The sequence below is a fragment of the Typopeltis vanoorti genome, chromosome 16 (assembly GCF_054136105.1).
Source record: "Typopeltis vanoorti isolate ZY-2024b chromosome 16, IOZ_Tvanoo_1.0, whole genome shotgun sequence".
NCBI classification, from domain to species: Eukaryota; Metazoa; Arthropoda; class Arachnida; order Uropygi; family Thelyphonidae; genus Typopeltis; species Typopeltis vanoorti.
In genome coordinates, this window is record NC_143564.1 from 26,257,539 (window position 1) to 26,278,963 (window position 21,425).

The 21,425-nt window shown below is 35.3% G+C and overlaps 1 protein-coding gene across 8 annotated transcripts in view; it reads right to left on the reverse strand.

Annotated features, from left to right (window-relative positions):
• Nucleotides 1-21,425, reverse strand: part of Rph (Rabphilin) — a 695,894-nt gene that overhangs the window by 47,688 nt on the left and 626,781 nt on the right. For 6 of the 8 annotated variants that reach the window (XR_016549578.1, XM_090406051.1, XM_090406050.1 and 3 more), the window contains one exon: nt 17,519-17,597. Coding sequence is in view for 7 of the 8 variants with exons in the window: in XM_090406051.1 (XP_090262177.1) it covers nt 17,519-17,597 (79 nt within the window). In the remaining variant the exon portion in view is untranslated. The remainder of the gene's footprint in view (nt 1-17,518; nt 17,598-21,425) is intronic. The other 2 variants (XM_090406055.1, XM_090406056.1) reach the window with 1 other exon arrangement.

The window sequence follows — 21,425 nt, forward strand, 5'->3', positions numbered from 1 at the left end:
ACCCACAATAGACTCTGGCAGCTTATTCCACTCATTCACCACTCTCAAAGTAAAAAACCTAGATCTAACTCCCTTGTCAACCACGTTCTTGCCCAGCTTCCATGCATGGCCCCTAGTCCTCCCACCACCAGTCATATTTTCAAAAATATCTTCTGGATCAATCTTATAGAAACCCTTCAGCAATTTGAATGTCTCAATCATCTCCCATTTTCCACCTATCAACCAATTTCTGCAATCCACAAATCTTCGACCTGTTCTCATAAGGTTCATTCCATAGACCTGCTATCATCTTGGTCACTTGCCTCTGGATCCTCTCCACCTCCTCCCCATCAAGAAGAAACCTAGGTGACCAAATCTGGGCACAGTAGTCGAGATGAGGTCTTATCAAAGCTCGGTATACAGAGGTACAATAACTTGCTTGTCTCTGCTCGTCAAAGTATTTTTCAACAACCAAGTGAGTTGATGAGCTGATTTAGCCACTTTTGCAATGTGCCCCCTAAACTTCATCTCCCTATCCACCAACACTCCCAAGTCCCTGGCCTCATCAATCTCCTGGAGTACAGTTCCACCAATGTGGTATACTGCTGCTAATCTTTTTGCCACAAAATGCATAACTTTACATTTTGTCACATTAAATTGCCATCCGTTCTCCTTAGCCCAGAACTCCAATCTATCCAAATCATCCTGCAAGATTTTGACATCTTCTGCATTCACTATTGCCCTACCCAACTTTGCATCATCAGTGAACAAATGAACTGTTCCTCTCAGGGCCAGCCATCTCAGGAATGCAATGCACCTGGGCCCTACGATCGAGTGGGCACAGTCGGTACACATTTGCGGAAACGTATTTTTTATTTTTTATTATTTTTTTTCTTCTAATTTTGCTTATAACTAAAGAGATTTCATCGACAGGATTTTAGGGCCTCCGGTAATAATAATATCTCTGTGTTTCCCTATTACATTAGGGTTTTTTGCTTAACCCTTTTGATGCGTTTATGCAGTATATAAAAATTAACAAACATGATTTCGTTTTTACCCTAAAATGCTAGATTCATCATTAGTTTTTTCCTAATCTGTTACACATTTATATCATTTGGCTCGTTATCGAAACTGCTGAAAAAATATTTATTATATTCTTTATATATGGTTAGTCTAGAGCAGGGGTGGACAACCCTTAACATGCCTGCCAAACGTGGCACGCAATCCAGGGCTCATCTTAAAAAATAAATAAAAAAATACATTTCAAACATCTTCGCTGACACATATTTTAAATTAATATAATACAATTTTATTAACTACAGCTATACCAAATAAAAATGCAATAATTAATTAAACTACCAACTGTTTCATAATAATAAGTAAAAAATTAGAAACAAACATCCTATATCCAAGCCATCGATATATCTCCGCGATATGCTGATTTACGAGTTTTGTCCAGTTCAGTTGTTGCATTATTCTTCAGACATCCAGATGTGGCATGACTCCTTTACCATCATTTGATATATCTTTTCATGTGTCGTAAAGAACGTATCTGTTTTCTAAAGTGGATTTGGATTTGGATTTTATTAAATCGTAAGTCATGAAAATATGGATTGGGAGTATTTATTGTCAATTAATGTTTAACTTATTAGATATAAAAGCAAATTTCCTTTACGTTGATTTTTGGAAACTAAAGTTTTCAGTTTTTTTCGTAAAATCCCCGCATGTATTACAATTGCTATTTCCTGCCTAGAGAACAGTTTCCTTGTGTGCATCCTACCCAAATAGCACCATCTACTTTCCCATTATTTCAAGCAAAAATTAGCAGTAATTTACAAGACTTGAGGTACTCATGAATAATCCTTCACAAATGACTAATGAACAGACAGCCATGGTACTAGTAGGCCAGTAAAGATATGTGCATATGATTGGTGCGGTATAAAAAAAAGATTGCATGAGTCAAAGATAAAAGTCAGCAGACAATTTTTGAATTGAAATGCTAATTCTCTTCAACCAAATTCAATATCTGAAAGTGCCATAACAATATTCACTATATATTTCTTAGCTTTAACACATTTACGAATTTTAACACTTTCTGTTGATTTTTATTGTTGCTCTGCATTTGAGCTGGGGGGACAGACTCCCACACATTAGTTTTTAGTGTTTGCCAGTGCAGCATATGGTTTTGCTTGCGGCTAAATAGCATAGGTTTTGGGGCAAGGGACATGCGATTCATTAGTTCGTGCCATTTTTATCCCAGCTGTCTCTAATTGCACTATTTGTTGAAAAATATATTACACAGACTGCAAATGTTTGTACCTTATTCAGTGATGCAATAAAACGACCTGCTTTTACTTGCGTCTGCAGACGTATTGGCTAGTATGGAGAGCGTGTGGTTTGCCACGGGATCTATTGCCATGAGCGAGTCACTATTGCCATGAGGTGAACGTGAATAAAACTTTTTTTTTCTGTGCGAGGTTATGCAAAACTTTTCAATTTCTTTTATTCGCAAAGTAAAATCAGGGGTGCGAGTTATACGCGAGGACCAGTTATATTCCAGTAAATACGGTAAGTTATTTTTAAAGCTCTGTGAAATGTATTAACAATATTCAGGATTATGAAGTGTTGTCTGCATGTGATTAGATCTCAACTACGTTAATTTCAACTCAGTTAATAGTGACAGATAAGGGTGAAACTGATGTACTGAAGTAAACAAACGAAAAAAATAAACACATTCCTTGAGTGTTTCTAAAATTTTGTAATATTGTAAAAAGTATGTATACATATTTAACTTTTTGTTAATTCATGGGATAAAAATATTTAATATTATTTGCTTATTCGACAGACAAAGCCTAACCCATAATGTCCATGCCAAGAAAGTATCCCTCTGGGTATCAAAAAAGGAAATCAGCACAAAAGAAAAAAGAAGTAAAGCAAAATCTCAAAAAGTCACAAGTAGATTTGTTTTCATGGCTACAAAATAAATCTGACAACGAAATTGCTACAACTTCAGCAGTTGCAATTCAAACTTCAACTGAAGAAGAAAACTCCAAACAAGCTAAACAACTTTTCAGCGAAAATGTAGAAACTGTGGGATTCGTCGAAAAAGACGCGTCTGATTATACAAACGTTTGCATTTATAACGAAGAAAACAATAATGACGATGGTGATCAAGTGAATATAGATGATCCAGGTTTGTGGCCAAACATTATAACTGATAAATTTAGATTATTTTGTGTTAAAACCAGACCTAAACAACATGATCAAGACACATTCATTAAGAATGTTAAAGATAGATCATTTTCTATATCGCACTATTTTAAAAAAATGCCAAATGGTGAAACTCAGCTTCCCAGCTGGTTAGTTTACTCAAAAGCTCAAAACTCAGTATTTTGCTTTTGTTGTGTATTATTTTTCCAAAAAAGAGGAAAAGATCAATCAACACGATTTATATATGATTTTAATAAATGGAGAAAACCGTCATCTGTAATTCGAGATCATGAGCTTTCTGTTGGTCACTTTAATTCTTTTATTGCTTGGCAAGAATTATTAAAAAGGCTTAATTTATGTTCGACTGTTGACAGAACAAATGAAATTAATATAAATAAAGAAACGGAACGTCTAAAATTACTATTCCAAAGAACTGTAGATGTAATTCTATTTTTAGCAAGTAATAATCTGTCATTTCGAGGATCCCATGAAACAATAGGAATGCCATATAATGGAAATTTTTTAAGTTTAATAGAATTATTAAGTAAATATGATCCTGTGCTAATGGATGATGTAAACAGAACTAAAAATACGAAAAAAAGAATTGTGCATCATTTGGCGCATAGATTTCAAAAGGAAATTATTGCTGCATTAGGTAATGAAGTCCTTAATAAAATTAAAGACTATATAAAAGCAGCCATATATTACAGTATCCAAATGGATTTGTACTCCTGATATTTCTCACAAGGAAAAAACTTCAATAATGATTAGATATGTAAATTTTGTAGACCAAAAATTAATTATAAATGAATCATTTATAGGATTTATTGAAGTAACTGATGTGACTGATGAAGAACTAGCAAATTCGCTTTTAAAAAGAATAGGTGAGCTTGATTTAGATATTATGAATTGTAAAGGGCAAGCATACGATAACAGTAGCAATATGAAGGGAACATATAAAGGCGTACAATCTAGAATAATTAGCTTAAATCCTCATGCAATTTATGTACCTTGCTTATCACATTCTTTTAATTTGATAATTTGTGATGCTGCTTCCAGTAGTATATATTGTAAAAAAGTTTCGGAATATTGCAACGTTTATACTGCATATTTTCTGCATCTACAAAAAGGTGGGAAATTATTCAAAAGCATTTGAATATTACGCTTAAACCATTATGTGATACTCGATGAGAAGGCAAAATAGACGCAGTCAAAGCAGTGTATATACAGTTTGAACAAACTTATAATTATTATTATTATTATTATTATTATTATTATTATTACGGGTATCTCCATGGAGTCAGTAGACTCATCGCGGGAGACCCAAACTAGCAAAACAATATCTGTCATATCTCTTCTTGAATTCATTTACAGATGAAGAGCTCACAACTAAGTCAGGCAATGAATTCCACTCATTCACCACCCTCCAGGCAAAAAACCTTGTTCTGACACCTTTGTTAACCACACTCTTCTTTAATTTCCAGAGATGACCTCTTGTTCTTCCATCACTTTCACACAGCTGAAACATTTCCCCTGCATCAATCCTATAAAAACCTTCGGAATGCCTTAGAAGAATTTATTGCCTTAGAAGAATAATGCCTTAGAAGAATTTATTGGTGCAATTAACAATAACACAGCAGTATCCGAAGTTAAAAGTCTACTAGATTCATTACAAGAAATGCCATTTTTAAGCTTATCGGTGTGGTTTACAATATTGTCAAAATTAATAGTATCAACAAACTATATCAAGCAAAATCAATTGTTCTTGACTCTGCTTTTAATTTAGTAAATAAAATTAAAAATGAAATCCAAAATTTAAGATCAAATTTAACACATTTTTAGATGACGCAAAAATGATAGCACAAAACTTGAATATTTCCGAAGACTTCCCTGAAAAAATAATTCGAAAAAGAAAAAGATTATTTTCCAAACTAGCAGAAAATGAAGTTTTACTAAACCCGGTAGAGGAATTTAGATGTCACTTTTTCAACGTTGGGATTGATACTGATATTATACAAATAGATGAGAGATTTAAAAATATACCCAATGTTATTTTTTATTTTAAATTAATCACTGATATAAAATCATTAGAAAAAAATGAACTAGAAAACCGCTCAAGGGATTTTGTAAAATATTATAGTAAAGATGTAAATGAAGACTTAATCCAGGAAACTGATTTGTTATGAGAATTGATCTTGGACCAAAAAAATGTAAATAACGCGCAAGACATATTGCAATATATATTAAATAATAGTTATAATGAACTATTTCCAAATGCCCTAACTGTATTGAAAATTTTTTTTACATTACCAGTTACTATAGCAAGTGCAGAGCGTTCTTTTAGCAAATTAAAATTGATAAAGAATTATCTTTGGTCAAGTATGTGCGAAGAATGCTTAAACACACTTGCTATATTAAGCATCGAAAAGGAAATCGCCAAAAATTGTAATTTTTCGGAAATGATTAATGACATAAAAAAAAATCTCATATTTAAATAAATACATATTAAGCAATATATGTGTTAGTAAAACTAGGCCCCTAAATAGTAAACCTATTTATTACTTTAAAAAATAATTAATTGTAAACAGTTTTTGTGCGCTAGTTGGCGAGCCAGGTTACTTTTGTTTGTGTTAAATATTTCTTTATTTTAATTATTTAATACTTTTGTTTTGTGTTCAGTAAACATTATGTTAACCTGTTATATTTCGAATGTGTTTTTTTTTTGTTTTCCTGTGCCAAAATCATTTGCAAGTAAGAGGTTTTACAATACATTTATTTCGAATCCTTTAATTTTTACATTTGAAAAATATTTTACGACCCCAAAAGGTTTCTTGCACCCGGGCCCCTTTATAGAGAAGGCCGGCCCTGGTTCCTCTTAGATCCTTCCCTGTATCGTTAATGAACAAATTAAACAGCAGTGGACCAAGAACAGAACCCTGCGGCACACCACTAGTTACAGGCCGTCTTTTGGAGTCTACTCTTGAATAAATCACTCTCTGATATCTCTCCATCAACCACCCATCTATCCATCTCACCAACCCTATATCTATTCCCATATGTTGCAGTTTACAGATTAGAATTCCATGTGGTATCCTGTCAAAGGCCTTAGCCAGGTCCAACAGTATAACTGTAAACCCATTACCCTTATCCAGTTCAGCTGTCACTGTGTTATAAAACTTGAGCAAGTTACTGAGGCATGAGCTACCCTTCACAAAGCCATGCTGTCCCCCATACAGTATCTCATTTTCATCAATCCATTCCTGTATTTTTCCCCTTGACTACTTTCTCCAAGACCTTAACAACGACTCTTGATATGCTGATCGGGCGGTAATTTGCAACAGTAGTCTTGGATCCTCCTTTATGCAGCAGAACTATTTTCCCCTCTTTCTACACCTTCGGGACTAAACCAGACCCAAGACTCAAATTAAACAACATGGTCAAGGGCACTGATAATTCTTTAGCCGCTTCACTTAAGACCCATGCCGGTATACCATCCAATCCCACAGATGTATTCACATTAATGTTCTGTAATAGACTATTCACCTACAATTCATTCATCACAATCCCCATATAAACTAATGGTTCCTTCATTCTTTCAATGTCACCACCTGGATGATATACTCTTGCAAAGTGCTCACTCAGTAATTCCACTATATCGACTGATTCAGTGACCTCTTACCATCGGCATTCCTTAAAATCATTCTGCCGTGTACAGTTTTTTTTTTGCTTGCAGCATATTGAAAGAACTGTTTGGGATTCTCTTTAGCTTGCATAGCTAGTTTCCTTTCATAATCTGCTTTTGCTTTTCTTACCACACTCTTACCAAAACAAGTTACCATAAGGTGCTTTGACCTTATTAAATAAAAATCTCAGGATGAGAGATAGATGTAGAAAGTTTTTTACCTTGGGGTATAATAAATGTTAAAGATGGTCACCTAGACTTGCATTACATGCAGGCACAAACTTGACGTATTTGTCTGTTTGCTTACTTGGGAAATGGAGTAAAACCAGGTTTAAAATAGCTTGGCATCTTTAACATTTATTATACCCAAGGTAAAAAACTTTCTACATCTATCTCTCATCCTGAGATTTTTATTTAATAAGTTCAAAGCACCTTATGGTAACTTGGTTTGGTAAAATACTTATGAGCTCTATGTTACTTAATCTTGGTATTTCTAAGCCTGGCTCCCACTGATGAGACCTCAATAAAGGTCGAAACCGATCTGGGTAGTGGCCCCTTGCCTTTAATGAATAGCATCATACATCTCCTCAAGGAGATGGGCTTTGCATTAAGGGTAAATATTAAGAATAGTGATCAGAGCTTATTCCACCTTTACCACGAGTTGCCTAGACTTGCACTACTTTGCGGGTCACCTAGACTTGCATTATGTGCAGGTGCAAACTTGACTTATTTGTCTGTTTGCTTACTTGGGAAATGGAGTAAAACCAGGTTTAAAATAGTTTGGCATCTTTAACATTTATGATACCCAAGGTAAAAAACTTTCTACATATATATATATATATATATATATATATATATATATATATTGTAAAATCTTAGGCAAATTTATACAGCCATATTTGTTGAGATTCGGAGTATGTTTCATGGCTTCTGTTGTTTCTAAGAACAATCTCTCTGACTTGTAAATGCTTCTGTGCAGTACTTTTGTTTTCTTCCAGTTCAGTTGATCCTGTGTGCATGGGCATCCAAAGCATGGTCTGCTAGGCTTGACTTGCCATAGTGATAGTGTCGGATGTATCTTTTATGTTCACTGATGCACATGTCCACAGTTTTTCCTGTTTGACCATAGTAGGCTTGATAACATGAGCAGGGTACTTTGTAGACTCCTGAATGTGATAAAGGAGAGATGCTGTCCTTGGGTGAACGGATGAGAGCTGCTAATTTGACACATAGTCTGAATACAGTGCGTAGTTGATGTTTATTGAGAATTCTAGATATCTTCCGATGTGCCTTTAATGTATGGGATGGTGACTGTTTTATTGTAGTTCTCTGTGGTGGATAGTGCTCCTAAGAATCCCCTCCTAAGGAGGAGTTTCTTAGGAGCATTTAGTATTTTGCTTATCTTATGTGGATTATAGCCATTGGCCAAGAAGGTGTGGCATAAGTGAGCCAGTTTAGCAGCAAGAGCATTGCCATTGGAACAGATTGCTCTCGCTTTGTGCATGCGTTTTTAAGATACCATACTGTTGAGAAGGGTGATGGTATGATTGTCAACAGTATGGTATCTTAAAAACACTAACCCACAGAGCAAGAGCAATTTGTTCCAATGACAATGCTCTTGCTGCTGAACTGGCTTCCTTATGCCACACCTTTTTGGCCAATGGCTATACCCTAGGTATGCAGTCTGCCATTATTTCCCTCAAACACTCCTTTACCACTTCCCATGCAATATCAACATCCAACCCTTGCAGTTTTCCATGCCATGGCACTGATCCAAGCAATCTCCTACACTTGTCATACTTACCAGTCCTGTAATTCCACATATACCCCTTCTTAACAGAAAATTCCACACATTTAGCCACCTCCCAGGTCAAGGCCATATGATCACTCTCACCAGTTGGCCATAATGTGGTCATATTAGTTGTTGACAAATTCTCTGATGAAATTACTAGACCTAGCATTCTCAAACCCCTAGAATATTCCATCACATGCTGTCTCAGATTAAACCATAGTAACTCCATAAATTCCATTTCATTCCTCCCATGTGTCCTTTACTCCTTCCAATCTATGTTCCCATAGTTGAAATCCCCATGATAATTACCTGCCCTTCACATATTGAGCATATTTGCTGATGTATATCATCCCCATCATCTTTTCCATCTCCTGGTCTATAGAAGCATCCAACTATATATTTTGTTCTGCTGGCCTCTATCTCACACCAGATAGCCTCAGATGTGCTATTTTCACTGACCTGAAGGTGAATAGCTATCGTCAATAATACTCCTCTCTCCATTTTTTTCTCTCTATCCTACCTGAACACTCTAATACCCATCACATTCTATCCCACTAAGTATATCATCTTCTGTCAGGCATGTCTCACTAAATGCCAATAACCTTTGGCCAGGATGAACTAACCAATGTCAAAAATTCCTCCCCTTGTTCCAATCCACCATTTTCATCCACTAATGGCTACCTTTAACTCTGGCTAACTTTACCAACTGATTCACCTTCCTAGCCTGCAAGAGCAGGCTAGTTTTAAATTTAAATTTACTGTACTCCTGGAGGTCTCTGACTTCAAGAGTGTGTGCATGTCCTTCAGCTGGTGGATGAGGGATCCACATGCTGTAGTGGATTGTTTGAATATATTGAGTAAGGACTGGTACACTAACAGGACTTAGGGCTATTATCTTGATAATAGGGAACGTGGCATTCCAAGGTCCCCAGACCTCTTTTTTTTTCATCTTTCTTATTTGGTCTTTCTCTCTTGACCAAACAGGAGAGAGTAAACCAACTCTTGTTTACTTCTGACCCCCTGATGCTATTAGAGTATGTGATGGCTATAGAATGGGTAAGGACTGGTACACTAACAGGACTTTAGGGCTATTATCTTGATAATAGGGAAAGTGGCATTCCAAGGTCCCCACACCTCTTTTTTTTTTTTTTTTTTTTCATCTTTCTTGTTTGGTCTTTCTCTTTTAACCAAACAGGAGAATAAACCAACTCTTGTTTACTTCTGACCCCTGATGCTATTAGAGTATGTGATGGCTAGAGGATTTTCCTTATCTTATCTTAAGCTCACTTTCTATGGATACACGGAGCTCATAGTTTATGCAAAGACATTCCTTCAGGAGTGTAGTGGAGAGATCTGTGATGCTAACCTCTCTGTATGGCCTGATAAACTATGAGAATAAAACTCAGGTCCTATAGGTTGGGGATTAAGCAAAGGATCAATAGTTCCCCTTTCTTCTAAAAAAACTTATGCTACATATTCCCTTAAGAAAAATGGAACTGGACAGATATTTAGGGAAACTTGTTACAAACACAGACTTTGAGATTTGGAATGAGGAACATACATCTTGTTCTAACTATGAAATAGAGAGTCAAAAGAAGTTACTAATGAAAACTTAATAGTGGTCTTGAATAAAAAAAAAGAATAGTATTGTTGTGAGATCTAGGGTGGTCATGTGTACATCTGGATGGTGTTGATAAGATAAGCAGATAACAAGCTAAAGTTCTTTGTGGATAAAGAAGAAATGAAAAAATTCTATCCAAATGTGAGAGGATGTCATCAAGCAGCTCTCAATGTTTATGGATAGACAATGGTCATCATAGGAATTCATGCTCCAACAGGGGATGCACTAATACAGATGAAAGATGAGTATTTTGAGCAATTGAGTGAAGTATTGGGGATGTGTAGAAATAACCAAGAGCTTTTTGTTCTTGTGGACTTAAATAGCAGAGATGGTCAAAGGATTGAGAATTAACAGAGGAACCTTTTGGTGTGGGTGTAGAGAATAATAGCAATAAAAGATTGATTACAACGTGCAAAGTACAAGAATGCTGGTTCATGATTCCATGCTTCCAGCCTAAATATATCCAGATTTACATGAGCACAGTACACAAGAGGTTTCAGACCATAAACAACTATTTTATACAAAATGACAGAGATACTGAATTGAAGGGATTGTGAGTATTGAGAGTTGCAGAATGCAGCACAGACCCCCCCCCCCACACACACACTTGTTGTATATACAGAGTGGTGCCTAGACAGTCTAATAAGAGAAATGAGCAGATGGTGTTAGGTTAGATGATCCATGATATATGGTCAGCCTTGTTTGAGACAAGAGTGCTAGAAAACTGTATGAAAATAGAGTCAATCAGATTAACCCTATTTTCAAGAAAAGTTTTACAGTGGCTGCATTGTATAATTCTGATGACTTGGTCAGGTTAAATTCCAGATGATTGGTATACAGCTCTCATAGTACCAATCTATAGAACAGGAGGAAATAACACTAAATCTGAGAATTACAGGGGAATTTCCTCACTGAGTATTTCAGATAAGATTTATGCAAGCATATTTCAGAAGTTAAGAAAAATTGTGGAAGAGAATCTTGGAGAACAAGGTTCAGGATAAATAGAGATTGTCAGGATCAGATTTTAACTTTAAGACAGTTAGTTGAGAAATCATGGTACATGATATTATTATTATTATTATTATTTGACACCTCCATGTAGTCCTAAGACTCATCAAGGGAGAGCACCTACTCTACAACTCTCTGTCTCCACCACTCAACCTCATTCACAAACCGCCTCATCTACACCAACGCCATTTACTGTCCACCATCACCACTATTATTTTCACAGACAGTCACAAACATCCAGGCCCACTGCAGGATTCGAACCAGCAGCCTTTTGGCTGGAGAGCAGATACGCTAACCACTCGGCTAACCAGGCCGAGAATTTTGTTTATAAACAAACAAAATTCTCAAATATAGAGGTATAAATGTTTTACACTGGCTTCACTTATGCATCAGATAGCATGTTCAGAAGGCTGCATCCCAGATGATTGGAGCACAAATCTCATAGTCTCATCTGTAAAAAAGTAAAATAAAGCTGCATATGACAGAGGACTTTCCCTCCTATTAAGTGTTCTGTTTAAGATTTTTGCAAGCATATTTGAGAAGAGACTAAGAAAAATTGTGGAAGAACAAGCTGGATACAAATAAACAGAAACATGAAGATGCTAGAATCCAATTTTCAGTTTATGACAAACTGTTGAGAAATCATAAAATATAATCATAATCATAATATAGAATAATAGAATATTTTTCAATATATGGAGAGTGGGGAAGGGGAATCCTTGGAAGCTGAGAATGAATACCACTAAGAAGGGGGTGAGGGCTAGATTTTTCTCTCATAGGATGGTGCATGATTGAAATGGATTGCCATTGGATGCTGTAAGTGCAAGCAGTGTGAATGAATTCAAGAATAAGTATGATAGCTGGCCTTCCTCGAGGGAATTTCCTTCGAGGAAGGAAATAAGTTTTGTTGATTTGGAAAAGACATATAAGAAGATGCAAGAGAAAAGGAGCTGTTCACAGTGCTACAATTACATGGTGTAAACAGAACATTATATGGGACATTATGTAGCAGGGCAGTTCATTGTTTTTATTTATTATTAATATCATTATTCTTTTTTGAACAACTCCATGGAGTCATAGACTCACTGTGGTGGGTTTTGTACTAGCTATTATTCACAAAATAACTATCATACTCCTCCTCAAACTCAACTGTCAATGAAGCACTCAAAAATGTCTCTGGCAACCCATTTCATGCATTTACTTACCCTTCAAGCAAAAAAAATCTAGTCCTTACACTTCTACTTATCACCATACTCTTACACAAATTCCAGGGGTGAGAGAACAAGAGACTATTCAATTCCTGCCATGTACTGAAAAAAAAAAGTCTCTGGTGCCATTCCTATAAAATCCCTTTAATAACTTATGTTCAAAAACCCACAGGCCTTCAATCTATTCTCACAGGAAGCCTTCCATAAATGGGTTACAACCTCACTTGTTTCTGGATATTCTGCCATTTCTTTATTCCCAATTGTTCTGGTTAATGGAACTTAATCTAGTCTGAATGTTCATCACAATGCACAGCTACAGATCTACCTATTTGACCAAAATATGATAATCCACACTGGCAAGGAATTTGATCCACTCTAGGATTGGCTAAAGGCAGAAATTTATCTTTAGCTGAGACTAGTAAAGCAAAAATATCTTATTGGTAGGATGAAAGGACAGTTGTAAGCCAATGGATCTAAGTAGTTTGGCCTGAGATATCTTTAACAAAGAGAATTGTGATGTGACAGACCTCCTTTGTATCTATTTCAAAGAGAAGCAAATGAGAAGGAAATTCTATAATTAATTATCTTGTTGATGTATGCTTCTGTAAAAGCTCTTACAGAAGCATAACAAAACTTTCCAGACCCCCCCCCCCCCCACTGCCTCGTATCTGTCATGGGCAGACGGGTGTTTCTTCCTGGAAACTTTCTAGGGAACAGACGGTATATTTTCCATATGGACAAGAGGAAGGATTTTTGCTAGTTTTTATGAAGTTGGATTTGGATTTGGTGATGGTTGTTTTATATTTAATGCATAGGCTGAAAACAAAGCTGGCACACTTGTTGCAAGCCACTTGTGGTAACTTTAGTCTTTTATTTAGTACTTTCATACACCATCTGTAGAACCAGGGCCTGGAAAATGGATGAGAATTTTGGCTAGAATGGGGAAGAAAATTTTCATGCTGGTGAGGATAATTTTTGTGACTTGCTCAGTGCTGGTGATTATTATAAAAAAAAGTAAGCAAACTACTCAAACAAGGCCTACCCTTCATAAAAGTATGTTACCCCTTATAAAGTATCATATTCCTCTCCACCTAGTCCTGAATTCTGTCTTTTACAAACTTTTCCAATACCTTAATCCAGTGGTTCCCAAACTTTTTCGATTCTCGGCGACCTTGCTGAATCCAGGTTTTCCCAAGGCGCCTTATGTCAAATTCTAACAAGTACACTTTGCGAAATTCTAATAATATTTTTAATTAAAGGGTTAGGTAAAAATAAATAAAACACATATTTAAGATCACAAAAAAAAGTAATTGAACAAATTCAACTAATTATCATTAGTGGGATGGATAAGCCTGTTGATCACCGCACATTTTCTCAAATCTTGGAATCAAACTGGACACAGCCACCCTCATTTCCTTTTCCACATTGATTTTCGCATGATACTTAGTTTTTATCACAGCGACTGCTGAAAATCCAGCTTCACACAAATAAAAAGTCGCAAATGGAATTAAAATTCTCTGAGCTTTTTCACTCAGAAGGGGATATTCATCTTTTACTGATATCCAAAATTTAGTTAATTCCATGCTGCTAAATTTTGTTTTCAACGTATTGTCGCAAGACAACTCAATAAGATTCTCTTCTTCTGCAGCAGTAAATTCAGATGGAGCACTGGCATTAAATGGATCTTGAATCCATGCAAATTTATCGTAATTATCATTTTGAAAATATTTCTCAAACTAGGTGATAAGCTGTGATAAGTATCTTTTCCATAGTTTTAGTTTTTTTATAAAAGCTGAAATTTTCTCAATCGAATTTAAAGGGTGCATGTTGCATCCCTGCAGGGAGAGATTCAAAGCATTCATCTTTTCAAAAATATCACATAAGTATGCTAGTTTTAAAAGATATATTTTGGTGATTATACCACATTTTTTATTATTCAGTTATACAAAATACTGAAATAATAGTTCCCGACAAGTTTCGTAAATCGTAGGATTTACATCTTCAGGGGGTAAATAGTATAACTTAAAGTTTAAACAAGAGAATTAATAAATACAAATCATAACCATCTGGCTATTCATAAACTATTCATAAACTAAAGTTTATGAATAGCCAGATGGTTATGATTTGTATTTATTAATTCTCTTGTTTAAACTTTAAGTTATACTATTTACCCCCTGAAGATGTAAATCCTACGATTTACGAAACTTGTCGGGAACTATTATTTCAGTATTTTGTATAACTGAATAATAAAAAATGTGGTGTAATCACCGAAATATATCTTTTGAACCAATTAGCCACAGAAGTCTACGCCTGCAAATATGCTAGTTTTACCAAAAAATCTTCATTCACAAAATTTTCGGTATACTTGTGGTCTTCCTCTTTAAGAAAAATATAAATTTCCTGTCGCAGTTCAAACATACGAGACAAAACATTACCACGAGAGAGCTATTACGAAGTGCTGTAGTAGAACAAAGATGTGTGCTCAGATCCCATATCCTCACATAGTTTTTTTGAAAAACCTTGCTTTCAACGACTGAGTTTTTATAAAGTTTACTATATTCACTACATATTCTAAGACCTGGTCTTAGAATATAGCTCTATGTAGTTCAATGTCGGACTCAGATATTTTGACACGAGTGCATCCCTGTGAATAACGCAATGGGTCCACAGTGCATCAGGAGGCTTTGCTTCAAATAAGTGCCTGCAATCCTCCATAACAGCCGGACATAGAACAAGCACCATCAGTACAGACACCAATGCATTTAGTCCACTTCAAATTATTTTCGGATATAAAAGTATCAAGGATCTCAAACAAGTCTTGAGCCTTAGCACCAGCATTGATATTTTTAAAAAAGAGAAGGTCTTCTATAATGTTTTTACCATCTATAAACTGTACATAGCAAATCAAGTGAGTATTGTGTAGATGGCGTTGATGTAGGTGATTGGTAGTAGAGGTTCCGTGTAGTAGTGGAGACGGAGAGTTGTACAGTAGGTGTCCTCCCGTGATGAGTCTTCGGACTCCTTGGAGGTGTCATGAATAATAATCTTCTTCTTCTTCCTAACATGGAAATTTAGGCCATGTGACCTGTTCCGGTCTCATGCCATCTCTTTCTTGGTCTTCCGATTCTTCTTTTTCCACTTATTTTGTATCTGTATACGAATAATAATAATCATTACATTATCTGTGGCCTCATCCAGCTGCAACCCAAGTTCCTTCCCTTTTATTTTTTCAATTAATTGATCATTGGGATCCTCCGCTATGTGCTGTATTCTGCGACTGATGGTGTTATTGGACAAAGGCACTTTTGAAAGCAGCTTCCCAGCAGACTCACCGATCGTACTGTTCACCATATCTACAGCAACCGGTAGAATGAGTTCTTCTGCAATGGTATGAGGCTTCTTATATTTTGCGATTCTATGTGCCACCTTGTAAGATGCTAGCAAAGCATTGCTAAGTATTGACGCCTGCTTATAAAAACTACCTTTTTGTTGATTTAACTCTTAACTTTCTGGTAAAGTAGTCACAAGATGTACTAACCATGCTGGAATGATTAGTTTCTAAATGGCGTTTCAACTTACTTGGTAGCATATGCTCTGGTGCCAAAACTGTCATACACAGTACACACTGCGGCCTCCTTCACCATTGACTTCTGTCAACGTAAAACCAAAGTAAATAACTGTCATCATATTTTCAATATTTACGCTTCTTCACACTCTTGCCACTATTTGACGGTGTGCCCTCTTTATTTTTTCTCTCACACTGCTTATTACTGTTTAGTAAAAACCGGTCCATTTTTAAAAATACATACAAGAAGAAATACTTCAAAAACTTCACTTGACTAAATCACAACAATATTCAGTTGATACAATCTCTGAAAGCTAATTCAACACTAAGAATGGGCGAAACTGACACAAAGTACCGAGAAAGTTTGAGAAACTACTAAAACAATCGAAAAACTTAAATTATTGTAGAGCACCATCTAGTAACCATTTGTAGGCTTCTTATTACTAAGTGAGTTACTGGTTTGCACCAGGTCCACTAGATGTCATGTCCTATCACACTGAATTGAAAATGGAAATAAAATTATGAAAATTTTGCAATCGCAGTGCCCCTGTGAGGAAGCCGCAGCTCCCCAGGGTGCTGCAGCGAACACTTTGGGAACCACTACCTTAATCACTACCCTGAGATGCTGACTGGCCTATGATATGCTATTTCACTTGGAACCTCTTTTATGCAGTGAAACTATTTTGCTCTCTTTCTACATCATAATTAAAATTTTCTATGAGGATTACTTTCCTTTTACTTAATCTCTCCATTTACCTAAACAGTTCACAGTAGTTTTTCTTTACATTCCCAAGTATTTACAGTATGCAACAGAATATTCTGGAGCATAATGTCTAATAGCATGCTTCTATTCTTTGAGCAGGCATAATTTATCTTTCCCCACTTCTGTCATTAATATACTCCTCCTGATCATAATTCTTTTGTCCTCGTTATCCACCTGGAAGATTCTTGATCTTTCCATTTCTGTTTATGCTTGTATATTATCCTCAGTTTAAGATGTTCTGCATGTACCTATAATCTTTAGAAAAATTAACTCAATTGCCACAAAACCCATCTTTCATTTCTGATGTTCCTTAAGCTAATATACAAAGTTAACAAACCATTTAAAGGTCTACATATCTTTCTTGCAGTATCTCACCACACCTCAACCTCACTAACCCCTCTTGTTTCCCATTTGTATAATTTTTTTACTATTCCAGACATTATAAACTCATTCTAGATGATACTTCTAGAATGAGTTTATTGGCTTAATGCACTTTCATAATAGAAAGTGCATTAAGCCATACTTGTTGTTTCAAATATATGAGAAACGGTTCTCTTATAAAAATAATGATATGCTTTTGATTTATGATGTATGGGAAATGACACACCAAGCATTTGTTTTTTGATAAATGCAGCAAATTTACATTTTTTTTTCTTTTTTTTGTTAAGTAAACAAAATTAATCAACTTACTTCATTATATTCGGGGTTTAGTGTTTTCTTTTTTACTGATGTTTTATACCGTCTTCTAAGATGATCTGGCTTAAGCTGTCTAATTGAGGAAAAAAATGCTATGAACATTCTATATTTAATATTTCAACACTAAAACATTTTATAAATGTGTACAGCTAGAATACCAAAAAACTGTTATGTTGAATGACAGAAGAGATATACATATAATTAAGTAAAAAACATTCATTCATTTATTATGTACAATTCAGTTCATATATACTTGACAAACAGATATACTTAGCACTGTTTTGGATTTAGCTCAAGTTTTATTTTGTAAAATAAAATACAAAATAAATGAATACATATTCGTCCAAATAACAAATAAAATGATATAAGAACTCCTTTCTCTAGGTATACTAACAAACATTCAATTTCTGCATAGCAGAATGAAAGGTGAAATATAAAATCCATCAAAATTGTTCCATAAGTAGTGCAATACCATACAAGTAAACAAACTTGAAATCAATCACAATACATCCAGTTCATATTTTAAGTTGCTATAAGAAGAATAATGCTATATATTAAATATAGTGAGCCTAGTTTTATTGTTTAGATAATGCTTTTGATCAGACAATCTTACATATGGTACAGTGCTTTTTCTTATGGTGCTATCTTCTGTCAAAGGTCAGCGACCATCTTGGCGAACAAACTGCGTTCTTGCATTAATCGGAGCAGTTGTGCACTGCTCTTTCCTGTCCACGTCTTGATTTTGTCAAACCATGATATTCTTTTTCTTCCTCTAGTTCCTTTGCCATCAATTCTTCCTACCAAAATAGTTTGTAGAAGTTGGTATTTGCTGTTTCTCGTGATGTGGCCAAGATATGATGTTTTTTGTTTCTTGATTATTTGTACGAGATCTTTAGCTTTGCCAATGGATTTTAAGACATCTTCATTTTTTCTGTCCATGATATCTTTAGCATTCTTCTGTATAGCCACATCTCAAAGGCTTCAATTTTCTTGATGGTTGTCGCCTTCAATGTCCATGTTTCAACTCCATAGAGCAGAATAGACCACACGTAGCATTTCAGCATTCGGCATCTGACTTCCATGTTTAGGTCTTTATTGCAGAATAATGTTCTCATTTTCATGAAAGGCTGCCATGCAACTTCAATCCTTGTCTTTATATCTATTTCAGGATCCCACCTTTCATTAAGCCAGCAACCAAGATATTTATATCTTTACACTTGATCGATATTTTTTCCATTCAGTTTCAGTTTCATTGATGAGGTTGGATGTTTGCTGATGACCATGTATTTTATCTTGTTGATGTTTATATTTATTCCCATTCTTTGGTTTTCTATGTATACTCTGTCAATGTGATTTTGGAGATCCATAATGTTATCTGTAATTAGCACGGTGTCATCTGCATATTGTAGGTTATTAACAATCTTTCCATTTATTGTGATTCCCTCTGGACATGCTTCCAATGCCTTTTTAAAGATTACCTCTTTGTACATATTGAACAAGAGTGGTGAGAGCATGCATCCTTGCAGGCCCGGCTGGTGGCGTGTGCGAAGTGTGCAATATACACAGGCACTGCAGAAGAAAAGGCACCTAAAAGATGTCAAAAAATATGAGATAAGAGTTTAAATGAACAACGAATGGTACATATAATTATGAATGTACATTGTCTTCCGTTCGGGCCCCTTCAGATCTTCCCGGAAACGAACAAATAAATTCTGAAATTGTATCGTAGACCCGATTATATCACTGTAATCGGGTCCAGGATTGCAGTGATTATATCACTGTAATCCTGGACTCAGAATGTGATAACATGGAAGACCAACAATTGGAAGAAAAATGTAGTTCATTAGAAAAAGCATTAAGTGAAAAAGAAAACATTGAAGCAGAAGAACTGCAAATAGAGCTGAAATTATTATCTAGAAAAATTGAAGAAAATAATATACCAGAAATAGTTTTGAAGTGGATTTATAACAACAACCTTGAAGAACTCTTTGCAAATTCACTGATTGCATTGAGAATACTATTGACTTTGCCAATTTCAGTTGCTAAGGGAGAGAGAACATTTTCTAAATTACAATTAATAAAGAACTACCTGCGATCAAGCATGAGTCAAGAAAAACTAAATGGTTTGGCACTAATTTCAATAGAAAATAATATTGCTCAGTCTATCAACATTGATGTACCGCAACAGGATTTCGCTAAAATGAAAGCCAGATGAGTCCCTTTTAGCAAAATTAATGTAAAGAATATTTGAATAAATCTCTTAACTTTATATTACTATTATATTATTTTGAAAATTTATATAACTTGAAAAAAATTTGTATAAGCAGGACTAATCCGTAGGTAACATTATACTGTAAAGCAGTTTTCATTTGTTTTTCATTTCCTGTTCGTTTTATTCACACTTTATTAAAAAAAAAATTTTTTGGAAAGGTGCCAAACATTAATTGCACACACAAGAAAAATACTATGTGCCGGTCCTGCATCCTTGTCTCACTCCTCTTTTGATGTTAATATCACTGGTGGTAATGTTGTCTAATTGAATGGTAGCTGACTGATTCCAATACAGATTTCTTATTAGTCTTATGTCTAATTATTATTATTATTATTCTCTTCAGAAACCACACTCTCAGGCCATGCATTCCAATCATTCACAACTCTCAATGCAAAAAACCTGCTTCTTACTCCCTTGCTCATACCCTCCTTATATAGCTTACAAGAACAACCTCTTATTTTCCCCATCTCCCACCATTTTATGAAAAACCTCTTCAACATTAATCCTATAACAACCCCCTTATCAACTTGTACGTCTCTATCATGTCACATATCATAGATTCAGCAAATTGCATATTCTCAACTTTTCTTCATATTCAACATTCCAGAGATCAGAAACTATTTTAGTCAATCACATCTGGATCCTTTCCAATATCTCTTCATTCTTATGAAAATCCAGTGATAAGTGCACAGTAGTCCATATGTGGACTAATCAGAGCTTTATACAATGGAATAAGAATCTCCTTACTTCTATGAGTCAGTGTCCTCCACATCATTGCCAGAATTTGTTGTAATGTCCTCACAGTTTTAGCAATGTGAACTCTAAATTTTAGATCCTTATCCACCATCACTCCAAGATCTCTTATTCCTCCAACTTCAACAATATATCCCCACCAAACATAAATTCTACATCCCATCTTTGTTTCTTAAATTTTAAAACCTTACATTTTTCAACATTGAACTGGCATGAACACTCTCATGCCTATTCATTCAATCTATTCAAGTCTTCTTTTAAGGCCAGAACATCTGCTCTACTTCTCATAGTTCATCCCAACTTTGCATCATTTGCAAACAACTAAATATCTCCATCCAAATCTTCCCCAATATCATTAACATACAGGTTAAACAGCAATGGCCTTAAAACAGATCCCTGAGGCACACCACTAGTAATTTCCTCTTCTGGAATATTGCTTCCCCATATACAACTTGCTGATACATTGGATTGGAGATAGCCAATCTCCGATCCAATGCACTAATCTAATATCCAACCTGATCCGCTCTAGTTTGACTATCAACTTATCATGCAGTAATTTATCAAAAGCCTGTGCATAATCTAGGTAGACTATTTTGTGTCTATCTCCCTTGTCCAATTAAGCCATCACTTCATTTCAATAAGTAAATAAATTACTAAAACGTGACCTCCTTTTGCTGTCCATCAAATATAATACCACTGTTGTCAACATAATTCTGGATGCTGGTTCTCACCAGTCTCTCCAACACTTTAACCACAACTAACACACAGATAGGCCTATAATTTGATGCTTGAGTCATTATCACCTCCTTTATGAAGCAGCACAATCTTGCCTACCTTCCTTCCACTGCTTTGGAATTTGACCAATGTAAGACCCAG